General features: G+C 51.5%; 5 protein-coding genes across 5 annotated transcripts; 3 read left to right on the top strand and 2 right to left on the bottom strand.

The window, feature by feature from the left end:
* Positions 1-381: 381 nt before the first annotated feature.
* Positions 382-3219, bottom strand: PG997_012409 (uncharacterized protein; the record flags this gene model as incomplete). The annotated part of the gene is made up of 3 exons (XM_066816723.1): positions 382-2971; positions 3031-3143; positions 3202-3219. The coding sequence occupies 3 exons, from the start codon at positions 3217-3219 to the stop codon at positions 382-384; spliced, it is 2721 nt and encodes a 906-aa protein (XP_066662415.1).
* Positions 3220-4537: 1318 nt separating this feature from the next.
* PG997_012410 (cell division control protein 12) lies at positions 4538-5886 on the top strand (the record flags this gene model as incomplete). Its single annotated transcript, XM_066816724.1, has 4 exons — positions 4538-4642; positions 4722-4884; positions 4944-5254; positions 5311-5886. The coding sequence occupies 4 exons, from the start codon at positions 4538-4540 to the stop codon at positions 5884-5886; spliced, it is 1155 nt and encodes a 384-aa protein (XP_066662416.1).
* Positions 5887-6593: 707 nt separating this feature from the next.
* PG997_012411 (uncharacterized protein) lies at positions 6594-7265 on the bottom strand (the record flags this gene model as incomplete). Its single annotated transcript, XM_066816725.1, has 1 exon — positions 6594-7265. The coding sequence occupies one exon, from the start codon at positions 7263-7265 to the stop codon at positions 6594-6596; it is 672 nt and encodes a 223-aa protein (XP_066662417.1).
* Positions 7266-8707: 1442 nt separating this feature from the next.
* Positions 8708-10083, top strand: PG997_012412 (uncharacterized protein; the record flags this gene model as incomplete). Its single annotated transcript, XM_066816726.1, has 4 exons — positions 8708-8886; positions 8960-9366; positions 9411-9687; positions 9735-10083. The coding sequence occupies 4 exons, from the start codon at positions 8708-8710 to the stop codon at positions 10081-10083; spliced, it is 1212 nt and encodes a 403-aa protein (XP_066662418.1).
* A 2010-nt stretch (positions 10084-12093) lies between these two features.
* Positions 12094-16089, top strand: PG997_012413 (ubiquitin carboxyl-terminal hydrolase; the record flags this gene model as incomplete). Its single annotated transcript, XM_066816727.1, has 8 exons — positions 12094-12096; positions 12311-12473; positions 12552-12699; positions 12759-13191; positions 13223-15415; positions 15476-15774; positions 15851-15918; positions 15977-16089. The coding sequence occupies 8 exons, from the start codon at positions 12094-12096 to the stop codon at positions 16087-16089; spliced, it is 3420 nt and encodes a 1139-aa protein (XP_066662419.1).
* Positions 16090-16448: the final 359 nt, after the last annotated feature.

Consider the following 16448-nt stretch of genomic DNA (forward strand, 5'->3'; position numbering starts at 1 on the left):
TTTATGACCAACCGGATGTACTTGCGACAAGGCCTCGGGACGACTGGCCAGCTCTGTTTTATCACCCCAGCCGTCCCATAACCATGACCAACTCTTCTGCCGGGTTCACACGGTCGAAAACAGTTACCCAGGCTCCAAAAGAATCAACTGAAGCTTCGCCCAAGCAATATCATTGCCCAAATGCATTGCGTGGTGTGAAATGAACAGCGCACCAACAGTGAGTGCGCTGAGTGCCTCGGAAAGCAGCGACAGTCGGACTCCTTCACTCTGTAGCATCCTTGTCCCAGGATGTGGTTTTGGACATCTTCACCTTCCAGCAGAAATTCGGAGATGGCACTTGCCCAATCTCTTGCAAGCAGCTGGTCTGGAGTCAGGGCGAGCTCAGTCCAGGCCAATCCACTCATCCTCTGAAACGATTTCCTCCTCTTGCTGAAGAACATCAGCCAACGTCTTGCTTTCGCCCGTCATCAACAGCTTCATTGGGGTATCCTCGCCATCCTCAACCGCGCGTGTAGCGCTAGCATCCTCCTTCTTACTCTCAGCCTGGCCAAGCAGATAGTCCACCATGTACACATTCTCGTCCGCCAACCGGCGAATCTCGTCCCGCATTCTACTGATGGCCCTGGCGACAACTCGTAGCTCCACATCGATTTTGCTTCGATTAGCTGCAAGCCACTTGCCATGCTTATCCATCAAAGCTTTGATCCAAAGTAGACAGAATTCCATGTGTGGTGACTCTTCCGTTTGGGTTGCGACAAAACGCAGTAACCTCGACACGTACACGGTTGGGAACTGTTCCACGACCAGAGGGATGTCAGGGTAGGGTGTCGCCTCAAATACTCGCTTGATCAACCCGGCTTCGTTGAGACGGAACGCCATTACGAGGGCCTTGAGGTAGTCCTTGTCTGTCTCCAGTACAGCCAAGGTCGAGGCTGGTGTGATTTCCATGTTGAGATCGAAAGGATCGAATTGGACATCATTATCAAGGCTGTAGACTAGAAGTCCTTCGGTCGAAGCAGCACAGAAGGCATTGCCGGCTGGCGAAAAGCCCACGCTTGTGACTCTTACTTCTGGTATGACTTTCCGAGAAGAGGGATCACCTCGTTTGGAACCAGGTAAAGAGTTGTCCTTGCGGGCCTCACGGTCCGAGGCGTCGTCTTCATCATCCATCAGACCCTCGGGTCCGGCCTCGGTAAGCAGCTTGCTGTTCAGAAACTCCTGCGTTCCAGAGAGCGACAGGTTGATACTGACAGTAAACTTCTTCAATAGCACCATGGTACTAACTGAGTACAGACAGATGTACTTGCTATTACCGGCGGCTATCAAACAGCTGCCGTCGGTGCTGTAGCGGATCGTGGCAAAGCTCTTGGTGCCAGACACATTGGCAGCAGTCCTGCGCTCTCCGAGCTTGCGACCTCCCGACACATCACGGCGGCCATCCAAGCCGGATAGCTGCTCAGCTTCTGACACGGACCAGAAGGTGAGTTGACCATCCAGAGTAGATATCGCAAGCTGCGCAGAGTCCGGGCGGATAGCAATGTCCAGTACGTCGGCTTGCAATTGTAGAGGCTCGCTAGTCTGCGTGCGGTTGAAAATAGACCATATCCTTGCTGTTCGGTCCCAGCTGCCGCTGACCAGAAGATCTCCACTTGGCGCGAATGCTAAAGAGGATACAGGGCCTTCATGCCCAGAAAGCTGATCGAGAAGCTGTCCAGTCTGTACGGACCAAATGTGGATATCGAAAGAGTCCAGAGAACCAGCCGCCACGACCTCACCGCTCGGATCAACAGCCATGCAAGAGAATGACAATCGACTCGGCGCCGTAAAGGTTCTGAAGTTTCGGTACCTTACCAAATCCCAGGCTCGTATAGAACCGTCCAAACTCGATGTAAAGAGGACGTTGCCCTTCTTTGCAAACTCACAAGCCGTGACCCCACTTGAGTGTTCAGTGAAAGTAACTATACAAAAGCCGGATTCGACATCCCAGACCTTGATCTTGCCGTCGTCTGCTGTGGTGATGATCCGTTGGCCGTCGGGGGAATATACCAGCGAGTTCATCGAGTCGAAATGGCCTTGCTGCTTCAAGATGTAGGATTCTGACTGCCACTCCCACACAAGTAATTGCCCCAACTTGGAGGCACCAAAGGCCAGCCATTCACCGCTCTGGTTGATGGTAACAAAGTCTATATCGTTCTGCGATATGCTCAGAGTGTGGATGGTGTTGAAATCGGGTAGCTCGTAGAGGCCGAAAAGACCGTTAGAGAAGCCTGCGACCAAGAGGTTGGATTCTGCATGGAAGGAAGCGCATCTCACGCTCGCACTTCCTTGCATAAAATAGTGTTTCTTCACAACCCTCCAGCGCATCCCAGCGTCCTCATCCTCCATCTCGTCGTCGGAATCTTCAGGCGGTGGGGCGTTTGGGTTCCGCGCATACTGCCAGTCGAAGACTGCGCCATCTTTGCTGACCGTGTATATCGTTTCCTGGTCCTTGGAGAACCATGCGCCGATGACCGACTGCTTGTGCCCTGACAAAACGGTCGGTTCGAAGCCGTCTTCAGGATTCAAGCTCCATATACGTGCAGTCAAGTCCTTTGACGCAGTCAAGAAAAAGCGGGAATCCTTCGACCATTCTATGTAACGAACATCATCGTGGTGACCGGTGTGTGTATGGTGGCGCACGAAGGGGGCGAATTCCATCATACCGTCGGCATTCGCGTCGGGAGTCGAGGGAACTTGCCATACCTCGATCTTGCGGCCCAGTCCCACTGCGAAATGGCGGCCGGAGGGCGAGAACGACAGCGCAGTCACTTGCGCCCGGAATGAGAAGTGGTAGAGGGAAACGCGCCGGGGCACATTGGTCAAGATGGCGTGACCTTCATCGTCAACGGATAGGAGCAGATTGCCCCGCGGTGTGAGGCCGATGCGGGCAATGTTTTTGCGATGGGAGAACGGGAGGGTATGTGATTTGTTGCTGGGCGCACAGTCAGTATACTGCGGTTGGAGAAGACTGTAGTTGCGGCGTTGGCTTACTTGACCAGATCGAAAACACTGACTCTGTTTCCTACGGGCGAAAAGAGGCAGGTGCCATCTGGAGAGAATAGAAGATTGCCCTGGCTATAGACGGTGCCCAGGAGATTGGAAAACTGGAACGAGGATGTCAATATGCGGCGGTGCCCGAGTAGGACGGTACGGGAAGCCTACCTTGAAATCAGTCTTCATTGTCGCGACTCGCTCGGCTCTTCTATGATTATCATGAGAAGCGTCGCTCTCGGCGTCGAAAATGTCATGGGCAATTGAACTTTTTGTTTCTTATCGGGCGATAAGGAATGATAGACGTGCATTTAGCTGCTGTAGGTAAGGTACACACAAGTGTGGTACCAACCTGAATCCCTGTCGATTTCCTCAACGGAACCAAACGAAACGCTACCGGCAGTGTGCCTTTTTGAGGCGCCACTTTTCGGTGTATGGCCTGGCACTTCCGAAAATTGGTTCTACTATCCAAGAATTGATGGACTTTATTAGCAAGCACCTACCAGCAGAGCTTCATATGCTTGGGCAAATCAGTGCGATGGATCTTTGGCGCGGGTACTCATTTGAACGGATTAATAAACAGTCAATAGAGTAGGTACCTAGGTAAGGTTAACCTTGGCATTAAGGTGTCTGATCTGGTGTCTGGATGGGATTCATCTCAAAACTGGAGTGGTCCATGATCATTTGGATCTCGAGGCAGATGCACGGGCTGGCCGCTGTGCAGCTGGTTGATTGATATGTACCTCAATGATCAATCCCTCTTAGTGCCAGGGCAGCGGAAGGGGGCCGGTTCGAAATCGATGGACTAAGATGGGTAGGTTAGCAGGCAGTTGAGTTGAGAGAAGAAGGTGGTGTGGTGGCCTGTCTCCTGGTCTGTCTAGGGCCTCCAGGGCCTCAAGTGCATGGAGGGAGGTCCTTAGTGCTGTAGCCTGTAGGCCCTCCGTGCAACTCGCTCCGTTGCGCTGCTGCCCCCCGACTCACGCTATTGCTTGACCTGGCATAGCGTACTTGCCATAACGTCTCTGATAGGCGGTCAAGCCACTGGGCAGGAAAGGGGTCTTCGGCACGGGCCCCAGCAATGTTCCCCAGCCCAGCCAAAACTGCTTTGATTAATTGAGAGAGCGAAGGGGAAGTTGAGTTCGATTTCGGGGCATTTGGATCAGGACACTTCAAGGTGCTGGATTGCAACCGAGACCCTTTTTCTTCCAACTCTTCCATCCTACCTGTTGACCTGAAGTCTGCTCGATAACCTTCCTCGGACGACAAGAACAACGGCAGACCAACGCTGCTGTTGCAACATAACTCGCCTTTCCCCCGCCATCAAATCATAAACAAGCTCCCCCATTCGTCTGGCCATTTTAATTACACGAGGAAGACCCGCTCTTTCTTGCATCCCAGTTGCGGTCTTCTCCTGAGTCAATTCACCTCGATCGCTCCCGTTTAAACACCACAAACACGGGTGTCGCGATACCATACACCATACACATCTCTCCAACTCACCGACGCCATGGCTTCTCAAGTCCCGGAAACTGCTAGCCCTGTGGGCATTGCCCATCTGCCTAACCAGAGGCACAAGATTGTCGCCAAGCGAGGTGCTGCTTTCACCATCATGGTACGTTGAGCGCGTCCAACCGAGCATGCGCACCGCTCGTGATTCGGTCTAGAAGTCTAACAACGTGTGCTATTGCTAGGTTGCTGGTGAGTCCGGCTTGGGAAAGACGACCTTCATCAACACCCTGTTCTCGACAACCATCAAGAACTACGCCGATCACAAGCGCCGCCACCAGAAGCAGGTTGACAAGACCGTTGAGATTGAGATCACCAAGGCTGAGCTGGAGGAGAAGTTCTTCAAGGGTACGATACATTTCTGCCGCCGATATGGTCGATTCGCATCTCTAATATTATGTCTACAGTTCGCTTGACCGTTATCGATACTCCCGGTTTCGGTGACTACGTCAACAACCGAGATTCGTGGATGCCCATTATCGAGTTCCTGGATGACCAGCACGAGTCGTACATGCTTCAGGAGCAGCAGCCGCGCCGTCAGGACAAGATCGACCTTCGTGTCCACGCCTGCCTGTACTTTATCCGACCCACTGGCCACACCCTGAAGCCTCTGGATATCGAGGTCATGAAGAGACTTTGCTCCAGAGTCAACCTGATCCCCGTCATTGCCAAGGCCGATACCCTCAGCCCAGCCGACCTTGCCAAGTTCAAGGCGAAGGTAAAGCAGGCTCCTCAAACATCTGTCCCCACAAAGTATACTGACCTGTTTCTTAGATCCGAGCCGTGATCGAGGCCCAGAGCATCAAAATCTACCAGCCACCGGTCGAGGAAGATGACGAGGCGGCTGCCCAGCACGCCCGCAGCCTGATGACTGCCATGCCTTTCGCGGTCATCGGTTCGGAGAAGGATGTGAAGACCAGCGATGCTCGTATCGTGAAGGGCCGTCAGTACTCGTGGGGTGTTGCTGAGGTTGAGAACGAGGACCATTGTGACTTCAAGAAGCTCCGGTCAATCCTGATCCGCACCCATATGCTGGACCTCATCCACACCACCGAGGAGCTTCACTACGAAGCTTACCGTGCGCAACAAATGGAGACGCGCAAGTTTGGCGAGGCCCGCCCCCGCAAGTTGGATAACCCGAAGTACAAGGAGGAGGAGGAGGCCCTGCGCAAGCGCTTCACCGAGCAGGTTAAGGTCGAGGAGCAGCGTTTCCGACAGTGGGAGCAGAAGCTTATTGCCGAGCGCGACCGCCTCAACAAAGATCTCGAGCAAACGCACGCTCAGATCAAGCAACTCGAGAACGAACTCGAGTCGATGCAGGGCAGCGTTGCCCGAAGTGGTCGTCGTTAAGTGCTTGTTGGTTTCGTATACCCCCAACACGCCTTTGAAAGATATTCCCTGAGTATAATGAGCGTTGCCTTGAGATAAGCAGTATCTGTCTATCGTATGACCTTGGCATTGGACCTGGGCGTCCGACGAGGGTGAAAACAAAGACCTGGTTTGACCCGACGCGTTTCTCTGGCCAGAGATGGTTTATGGATATGCTTACGAGCTAATTGTGTCTGTCAAGTCAGCTCATATGACGAGATGAGAGTAGGATTTGGTGGAAGAGCAGTGATAGGTGCGCCTGATTCATTGTATACCCCGGTCCGGTGTGGTATTCCGAGCACAATGCGTTGAATGAGCCGAGATATTCCCCTTTTAATGGATGTCACTTTGACTTCCCAATATTCACTTGAGATAAGCTAGTTTTTTATTAGTCAACGATGTAATTCTGTGTTGCTCAACGTATCGACCGAACCGTGATAACAGTTTTCCATGCCATCATTCTTGAATACATATCCATACCCTTTTAGCGAATGAATGTTGTTCTATTCTTTTTTTTGCAAATCTGAAAAGACTTCTTGTGGCCCAGGACAGAAGCTAGATTATGTAATGCACTTGTATAAGATACTAGGCGTGCACATCGTATCTTAAGGAGTTGCGCTATGTGGATGTTCTTTCTCCCTCTCAACGTGCCTGAAGACCAAGCCTCGCAGAGTCTGCAATTTTGCATTCTACTGCGCTGAACTGTATGCTTCCCTTCGTATTTGCCAAAGTGACGCAGGATCAATGACTTGGCAGGGGAGCTTTAGATGATAGATAGCGTCTCCATGGGAATGTATTACCCCTGTAATATCCTCCTGCTTCACTTCAACTTCGGGACATCGAGGTAGCTTCGAGGCAGTTAGCTGCCATGCCTCGACCACGCGGAGACTGAAGCTTGATTTCCACGTCCCGCGCCAAGTGATTGAAGCACTGCCTCCGTCTACCCGATATATGAAGGCACAGGCATGCCCCTTTCCGCCATTCCACAGCACCAGCGTTTGTAGCTTGGGCATCTTCTGCACAAGGACGCTGGTGCGGCATAGCAGATTCTCGAGGTCGCTTCGTGTGCCCCAGTCGTTCTGTAAGAGCTGCGAAGTGAGCGCCAGGGATTCTAGACGCGGCCAGCTCCAAGTGGGCTGACAGCGTTGAACGATTTCTTCGGCTTGCACCATGAAAGGGATGGCAAGTTGTTGCAAGGTAGCAGTTTTCTGTGCAAAAACAGCACCAAGATCTTCGTAAGGGATCATCACATCCGACAACCAGGGATTTGGGACCACTGGATTTGGCAACGAGTCATAGAACTTGTAAGAGTCCTCGAACAGTATCAGGGTATTGAGCGTACCCGGAAGGCCCTGTTTCATTGAGAAAGACATATCTGTTAATAAACGTCAGCGGCGGTTGGCAAAGATACATTCAACATGGGATAAGAATGATGCTCAAAATATCGGTCATGGGCGTGGGTACTTACCTTGTTCATGCCTGTCTCTCAAAGAATCATCAAATGGCTCCCACGGCTCATAGATTACATGCTTCAGGCGGTCAAAGTAGAAGCGGATTAAGTCGAAAAAGCTATATGGAGTAAGGGAACGCCGAAGTTGTCGGCGGATAATGAGATTGGGGACGGCCGAAACTTTGGGGAGTCTAGGCCCCATGGACGTGTATCGCGGCAGTTCAATATCGAGACAGATATGACGAATGATTTCCCTTTTTTGAGGAGTAGCAACATGCTCGAAATCGTCGAGACACGGCACTCCCAGTGTGACCTTGCGGAAATTGGCCTTTTCCAAAACGTGCTGCTATTCTCGGCATACAGATGCAAGAGAAGTCCATCCGGGATGTTTCTGATCTGCGATTATCTCCAAGATCATGAGCCGAATTTCCGCAGGGAAGGAAGTCCATACCAGGACCTTTGACCTCGCCTGGCTGCGGGTTATCATCTTGTGGGTTGTCATTTTCATCCGACGGCGTATAGAAGAGAATCCGTTGGAGGAATAGACCTAAATATAGACTGGCGTAAGAAGGGGAAGCTCTACTCTCCCGCTTATTTTTGATAACATGATTCATACTGTACCGCCAATTTCGACAACAAATATACAAAGTGTAACTGAGATAAGTCTCAACCAACTCCCGGTTATAGCCATACTTTCCGAGTGTTATACTTCCATGCTTGCGGGGTCCACATTCTGCTCAGGACCGTCTATCGAAAAGCGAGAATCATTCGCATGTCTGTCCAGGGAGGCGTTACAGAGATATACCCAATGTTCTATCTCACTTACGATTGCAAAGTGTGATACTGATCACGCACTGGCGTTGTCGTGACAAGCAGGTCCTCGCCCGGGCAAAATCGCATAGACGGGCAGCAGACCAAATGCATCCAGGAGGCAATTCCGTGTATACGTGCATATAAGTCCGGGGGTGGGCAACATTGAATGGATCTCACGACTGGAGGGATTGATAAGATAAAGTGCATCGTTGATGTACTTTTCTCGGTGCATCTCACCGATGTGGGGTAACTCCAGCTCATCCATGCAGCCCTTGATAGCTCCTCCCAACCCTGGAAGCTTGTGACAGTCATCGCACCGCATTCTCACTGAGCTCGAAGCGACACAGGCAACGTCAGAGCAGAGCGAAACCGGTCCAAACTTGGCCTCCTCCTGTCGCCATCATTCGACCGGTCGAAAGAGTTGATGCGTACCCTCGATTTATACCCCCTCTCTGCCGTTGTCCTCGTATCTGTTTTTTCCATGTTATAACCTCTTCCTTCTCCGCTCCACGAGCTTGGTCGTGGCATGGAAACTCCAACATGTTGTCATTCGCGGCGCACAACGCCACAAGGACCGTCTGCTTGACCAGACCATCAAGAGCATCGGCTCTGCGGGCCGCTTCACTCTACAAAGGACTGGCCAATTTGCCCACGACACGGCCCCAGAGTCGCAGAATACAAACGACAACGAAATGGAGGCCGGTTCAGGTTCTCGATGAGTACGTCCATGTCGTCTGTTTGCTTTTTGCTTTGTCGCAAATTAGCTAGCCGCTGACTGATCTCGCCTCCCAGGTGGGTTGCTAAAGAAGCTCGCCCAATCTCCCTCCGGCAACTGATGGTCTTTGGGCGCTCGCTGACCGAGTCGCGACTCCTCTCATCGGCCAACTATGTGCGAACTGAGCTACCCACCCGCATAGCCCACAGGCTCCGAGACATGCAACGACTCCCATATGTTGTGGTGACGAACCCGCATATCAGCGATGTGTATGATTTGTACTATACGGCGTTCGACATGTTTCGGAGGGTCAAGGAGATCAAGACGCTCGATGAGAACGACCGCTTCTGCCAGGATATTGCGCGCATGCTACGGGCGCATCTTACCGTGATACCCAAGTTGGCTATGGGAATCTTGGAGTGCAGGGGGTTGATGCCGCAAGAAGAATTGGATATATTTATGAATACAATACTGAAATCTGTAGGTGATTAGACCCCATACCCGTATGAGAGGCGGCGGTGCTAACAGGAAGTCGCCAGAGGATATCTAGGAGAGTCATTGCTGAACAGCACCTCGCTCTCAGCGAAACATTTAACGCGCCTTGGTTCTCTCCGGGTGCCAAGGTGTCGGAAGAGTTCATCGGGGAGGTCTTCCTCAAGTGCGTAGCCAGAGACGTCATTGAGCGCTGCGGTACTGCCGTGCAGGAACTCGCACGCTCGGCCAATCCGCCCGACGTTATCATTCCCGAGATCAAGATCGACGGGCATCTCGGGGCAGCCTTCCCTTATATTTTGAGCCATCTGGAGTACATCATTGGAGAACTTCTTCGTAATTCCGTCCAGGCTGTCATAGACCATCACCAGAAGAAGTACAAAGGGAAAAGGGACATGCCCCTCCACCACCGATCGAAGTCACTTTGTGCGAGGCACAGCAGCACGTCATCGTCCGGATATCTGACCAGGGCGGTGGCATTCCACGGGACATCCTCCCTTACCTATGGTCCTTTAGCCGAGGACCGCATAGCGGACAACGTCTCGAGAACCTGACCCAAGTGCCCCTCATGGCCGCCACGCTGCAGGAGCTTCGTGTCGACGGAAACTTTACAGGCCTTCAGGATGGCCGCTCCGGATACAGCGACGATTCGCTCACGTCGCTCTCGGCTAGGCCACCGAACCTGAGGCTGGGCATGGGGCTTCCCTGAGTAGGGTGTATGCTGAATACTGGGCCGGCAATTTGGAACTTCACAGTTTAGAGGGTTATGGAGTCGACGTGTTTCTGCAGATCTCAAAGTTGGGAAACAAGAATGAGCAGCTTGCCACTCGAGCTACTATGGATTCTGTTTAGGGGGCATCCTCATCGAGTGGCGTAGTCAGTTTCATAGCAGAGAATTGGGCATGGGTCATCATTTCCGGGCTCGTAGGTATCGGCGCGTAGGCCTTTGTCTTACGACATTAGGATTGATTGTGAAGAATACATAGCATCTTAGTCATTCAGCGTTCAGATATACCAATGTAGCGGGAAAGGGGGGTAAAATAAAACCACCACCGCCATTTCAAATGAAACTCATACGCCAGATACGTTATACTACTCTTCTCAGCAAACCCCTTGAGAGGTCGTTTCAGAACCGGGAAAACCAAATCAGAATGACTTTCAGAGTCTTCAGAAATTGTTTAGTGTAGTTCAGTTCGAGGAGCGCAAGGTATGTACGCTTGGGAACGTTGCTTGGTTGGCTTGTCCTATCTCTTTATCGCATTGCACTTTCACAGACGCTCCAACATGGCAAGCGTGGGCATTAAGACTTTGACGTCCATAACGCACTTGGGCAGAACGCATGCCTTTCAAGCCTCTTCAACTGAGGTAGGATCCAGTATTCAGGTCAGCATTGGTACAAACTACCATTGGTATGATGGCTGGTCTCTGATTAAGACGTCATCTAGCAAGCTAAGAGAAAGTGGGGGGAATATCACAGTGCAGAGGAAAGTATCAGTATTTCAAATCTATCGATTGATATGCTCATCTCTTACTACATGTATCATGAATTTTTTGTTTACCTAATTGAAGGTTCTGTAGAGTAAGCCCAGAGGTCTCGATTGTTTGACGTACTCTAGAACGACTGGCATAGCTGGTCCCGCAATGGGATAACTGGTCGCGATAGAATAGTCATCCAGTTCGGCTGCTGGTGGAATAACAGGACAGTGGCATAGCTGGCTGGGGCCATGGAATAATATAGCGAACGGTATTTGGTAGGTAGGAGGTAAGTAGTGATTGTTATTTCTCTAGTGGCGTATCGATAGGCATGTACGATTAAACAATGGAAACAACAGCCCGCCTAGATGGATACTACTGTAGGCAGCAGAAGGGAGCCAACGCAAATCAATTGACTGATCGAAGCAACCTGCAATCGAACATGGAGTGTGAGTAAAGTATGTATGTACTTGCATGGAAGTACTTGTCGGGCGGCAGGTCGGTAGGTGCAGCACTGGCGACTGGTTAGCTGTGGCGGCGGTTTATCCTTGCCGTGCTGCCTGGCTGCTGCTGTTGCGTTGCCCCCTCCCCCCCTCCAAAAAGCTCCAATTGATGCCTCCACAGTAGTCACAGCCCACTTCTGCCAGCATCCACTGGCATGTAGCATGTAGCATGTAGGCAAGTACTGCCAGGCGTACATGCGTACATCCGGCTGGAGCCAGTGCCAGAGCCAGTCAACCAGTCAACCTTGCTTGCTACCTTATTCAGTCACTGTCACGGAACTGGTCTTGCTTGCTGGTTTGGCAAATCAATCTATTCAGCCCACATCACCTCACCAAACTTGTAAGCTTCCTTTGCTGGGAAGAGCGTCTTTGGACAACAATTCTTTGCATCGCCAGCTCTGGTTCTCTCCGTCACCTCTTCCCTCTCTTTTTTTGTTCCATTCCACACCTATTGACTTTCTCATCTTACTGGCACAGAGGCAGCTGACCCAGCTTATTTTTTTTTTGCGGCTCGTCGGTTTGGACCACACATCGCACCTGTTCATTCGCCTTTCATCATTGTCGTCAGAGCATCCGACCCCGCCAACTGCGACCTCGAAGCCGAGAACTCCCATCTGGAGCTTCACCCAGCCGCTTGGCCTCGCTGAACAGGCGCTATTATTAGCAAGAAGAAGACAGGAACCCGTATCCTCATTGATGTCCTTGCTGCACCACTTTGACGCCTATAGATACCCGTCGCAGCCATGGTAAGTAAGACTTTGACGTCCCACGACCTTGCAATCGCACTTGCCGGCTCTGCTACCCACGTTGGCTCCTTCCCTTTACTACTGCTTCTGATAATTGTTGGGCCACACGAGCTTTTCGGAAAAACAGAAGCTTTGCGTTCTTGCGCAATTTTCTACCCTCAGGTTCTTACCGGCTCAAGTCACTGGTGTATGTACTGACTAGTCAATTCGACAGAGCTACGATCCCGAGATCCATTCTCCCAACGAGATGGTGGTCGACTCCTCGGACGACTATATCGTCCCCGCCGAAAACGAGAAAGAACCAGTCGCAATCATCAACCCAGACAGTCTCGACACTGACGTCGACCAGCCCGAGAATGTGACGCTAGCGACAGACTGTACGTTACTGCCATTATTCTGAAAATGCGCTGTCAGAAGAACTTTTGGTCGTAAGACTGACTGACTGGTGTATACAGTTGAGACCATGAAAGAACTGGTCCTTCCACCCTTACTCGAAGAACCGAAGATACTCGACGACGCTGTCGACACATGGACAATAGAGAGCTGGCGGAATCTTAGCAAGAGAGAACATGGCCCAGTCTTCCAAGCCGGTGGCTTCCCATGGTCAGTTTGGCTGGCCGCGCAGCGTAGTGACTTCCGTCATCTAACTAATTACACTCCAGGCGAATTCTCCTTTTCCCATTCGGCAACAACGTGGACCAGGCATCGGTTTACCTGGAGCATGGCTTCGAAGACCCCAGCAAGATTCCCGACGATTGGAGCTGCTGCGTACAGTTCGGCTTGGTTATGTGGAACATCAACGACCCCTCTCTTTTCACTTACCACACAGCGCACCACCGGTTCACCAAGGATGAGAGCGATTGGGGCTTCACGAGGTTCCTCGAATTGCGCAGAATGTTCCAACAGCCTTGGGAGAACTCGGGCAAACCATTGTGCGAGAACGAGGCGGCCAACATCACGGCCTACGTCAGAGTGGTCGAGGACGAGACCGGCGTGCTCTGGCACAACTTCAACAACTATGACTCGAAGAAGGAAACGGGATTTGTTGGGCTCAAGAACCAGGGCGCAACTTGCTACCTCAACTCCCCTTCTCCAGTCTTTGTACTTTACCAATGCCTTTCGCAAGGCTGTATATCAGATTCCCACAGCCGAAGACGAAAGTATCATGAACAGCGCATACGCCCTCCAGAGACTATTCTATCAATTGCAGACCTCAAACTCCGCGGTTGGTACGAACGAGCTTACCAAGTCCTTCGGCTGGGACACGCGACATATCTTCGAACAGCAAGATGTACAAGAGCTGTCCCGCAAGCTAATGGAGCGCATGGAAGAGAGAATGAAGGGCACCGCGGCCGAAGATGCTTTACCAAAGATGTTGAGCGGAAAAGTCAAAACATATGTTTCCTGCATTGATGTGGACTATGAATCAAGTCGCATCGAAGATTTCTGGGATATCCAGCTCAACGTTCGCGGCATTTCGACGTTGCAGGACAGTTTCAAGGACTACATCCAGCAGGAGACACTTGACGGCGAGAACAAGTATTGGGCAGGCGATGACTTCAAGTACCAGGACGCGCACAAGGGTGTCATCTTCACCAGTTTCCCCGATGTTCTCCATCTTCACCTCAAGCGGTTCGAGTACGATATTCAGCGAGATGCCATGATGAAGGTGAACGACCGCTTCGAGTTCCCCGACCTCTTTGACGCCGCCCCATACCTCGAAAAGGGAGCCGATGTGTCGGAGCCATGGGTATACAAGCTGCACGGCGTTTTGGTCCACAGTGGTGATCTCAACGCAGGTCATTACTACGCCTTTCTTAAGCCCAACAAGGACGGGTGGTTCTACAAATTCGACGATGATAAGGTCACCAAAGCGACCATGAGGGAGACGCTCGAAGAAAACTACGGTGGCGAATACCGAGCAAGCCACAATCAACTGCGTTCTGCAGTGCAGAAGAAAACACCCATCATGCGCCAGATGAGTGCTTATATGCTGGTCTATATTCGTGAGTCCCGTCTAGACCAGGTCTTGACGCCGGTCAGCGAGGATGATTCTCCACTGCATCTGCAAAAAAGACTGGAAGAGGAGGCTGCTGCGCGTGAAGCTAAGAGGAAGGAGCGTGAAGAGCAGCATCTATATCAGATGGTCAAGGTTGTGAATGAGGATACATTCAAGCATCATGGGTCCACAGATCTGACGTACTTTGATGGGGACGCCAAAGTCGATGCAGCTGCGCCGAGGAGCTACAAGATCAACAAGAAGGCGTCTATGGAAGAGGTGCTCAGTATCATCGGCGAGGATATCAAGCAAGATCCACGCCGCATCCGCCTATGGCTCATGGTCAACCGACAAAACAAAACCACTAGACCCGACCAGCCGATCATGGATCTCAAGCCCAGCGTCGGAGAGACGTACCAACGAACCGCTAGTTCTAGTCGAGATAACGCTCTTCGGGTTTGGGCAGAAGTAGCTGAAGAAACTGATGACCAGGGCGAAGCCATCTGGCCTACTTACCAAAGCAATGCCAATGGTGTTGTTGTCAAGACGACAGATCTGATACTCTTGTTCATCAAGTGCTTTGACGCGGAGAAGCAGAGTTTGCTGGGGGTCGGACATGTTTACGCTAGCAAAGAGAAGAAGGTTGAAGACCTGGTACCTGCGATCTGCAAGAAGATGGGCTGGGGTGATAAGCTTCCCGCCGGCGAGCAGATGGCTATGTGGGAAGAAATCAAGCCGTCAATGATCGAGCCTTTGAAGGCTAAGCAGACTTTGAAGGCAGCTGAGCTGCAAGACGGAGATATCCTTTGCTTCCAGCGGATGCCAGAGCGCAGGGTGCCTGGCGACATCCTTGGGAAGACTCTTCGTATGAACGAGAAGCAATCTGACGATGGTGTCAAGAAGTGGGATCACTTTGAAACCGCCCCTGAGTACTACGATTTCTTGAACTGGAAAAAAGAGGTCAAGTTCTGGCCTCATCCCACGCGCTGCGACAAGGAGTACGAAAACTTCTGCCTCACCTTGAGCAGCCGCATCACGTATGACCAACTGGCGGAACGAGTTGCCTACGAATTGAAGGTGGAACCTACCCACTTGCGTTTCTTCACGATCAACGGCTCGACTGGCAACCCCAAGACGCCGGTCCGCCGCGTGCTCAGCCAGACTCTTCATCAAATCCTCAACCCCCAGAGCAACTTCGCGGCAAATTCTCAAACGAAACCCGACGCACTGTTCTTCGAGGTTCTGGAGATGAGCCTTGCAGAGCTGGATACCAAGAAGAACGTCAAGGTCACATGGCTTTCCGAGGGTGTCTCGAAGGATGTAAGTGAACTATATGTGGACAGTATATAAGTGCTTGTGCTAATCAGCTTGTTTTACCAGGATACATTCGATGTTCTTGTTAACAAGCAGGGTCATGTCGAAGACCTCATCCAAGCGTTTTCGAAGAAGGCGCAGATCAAAGACGAGCAGGATGGCGGTCGGATACGAGTCTACGAGATTCACAACCACCAGTTCCATCGAGAACTCTCGCCTAGTTACCCCGTGCTGAGCATCAACGATTACACGGAGGTAATTGCTGAGCGAATACCCGACGAGGAGCTGGAGGCCGACGAGCGCAACTTCGTCAAGGTTATCCACTTCCAGAATGACCCGACCAGGGTCCATGGGATTCCATTCAAGTTCCTTCTGAAGGAGGGTGAACCTTTCTCGGAAACCAAGAAGCGACTTGAGAAGAGAACTGGCATCAAGGGCAAGGCTTTTTGAGAAGATCAAGTTCGCCGCGGTCAAGAAGTATGAGAAGAAGGCGACATATCTACAAGATGGTAAGGTCCTCCTGGGTACGGATTTCGCGAAGACAATGGGCTAATTTCAGGATGACAGATGATGTGCTCTTCAACGAAGGTGGCGCCCTCGAAGATGACTTGGTACTCGGCCTCGACCATGTTGACCGAGCAAGAAACCGAGGGAACGGACAGGAGATGTTCCTCAAATAGATGTATCGATCATGACCAAGTTTACGACATCATTGCTGCGCCAAGCCGACTTGGCAGGAAAGCACGCTTAGCCACTTCGCTATTATTACTAGTGGTCCGATGACGGCGCCGATGATACCTGGCCGCCAGGCAATAGGAGTAACGCATGGCATATTCGGAGGGCGAATATCATCCTTATTGACGACAGTGGGTGGTGCGAGGTGATGCGCATGGTTAGCGGGATGATGCGATAAAACAACCAGGCTGGGGAGTCGGCTCAGACATTGTGATAAACTTGTGCGAATAAGAGATTATGATTTTGGTACATTACTACCATGGTAGAAAATGCGACGGTTTTGGCGATGTGCCTCTTTGAGTAA

Source organism: Apiospora hydei, assembly GCF_038363865.1.
Source record: "Apiospora hydei strain CBS 114990 chromosome Unknown utg000009l_segment0_segment0, whole genome shotgun sequence".
Classification (NCBI taxonomy): domain Eukaryota; kingdom Fungi; phylum Ascomycota; class Sordariomycetes; order Amphisphaeriales; family Apiosporaceae; genus Apiospora; species Apiospora hydei.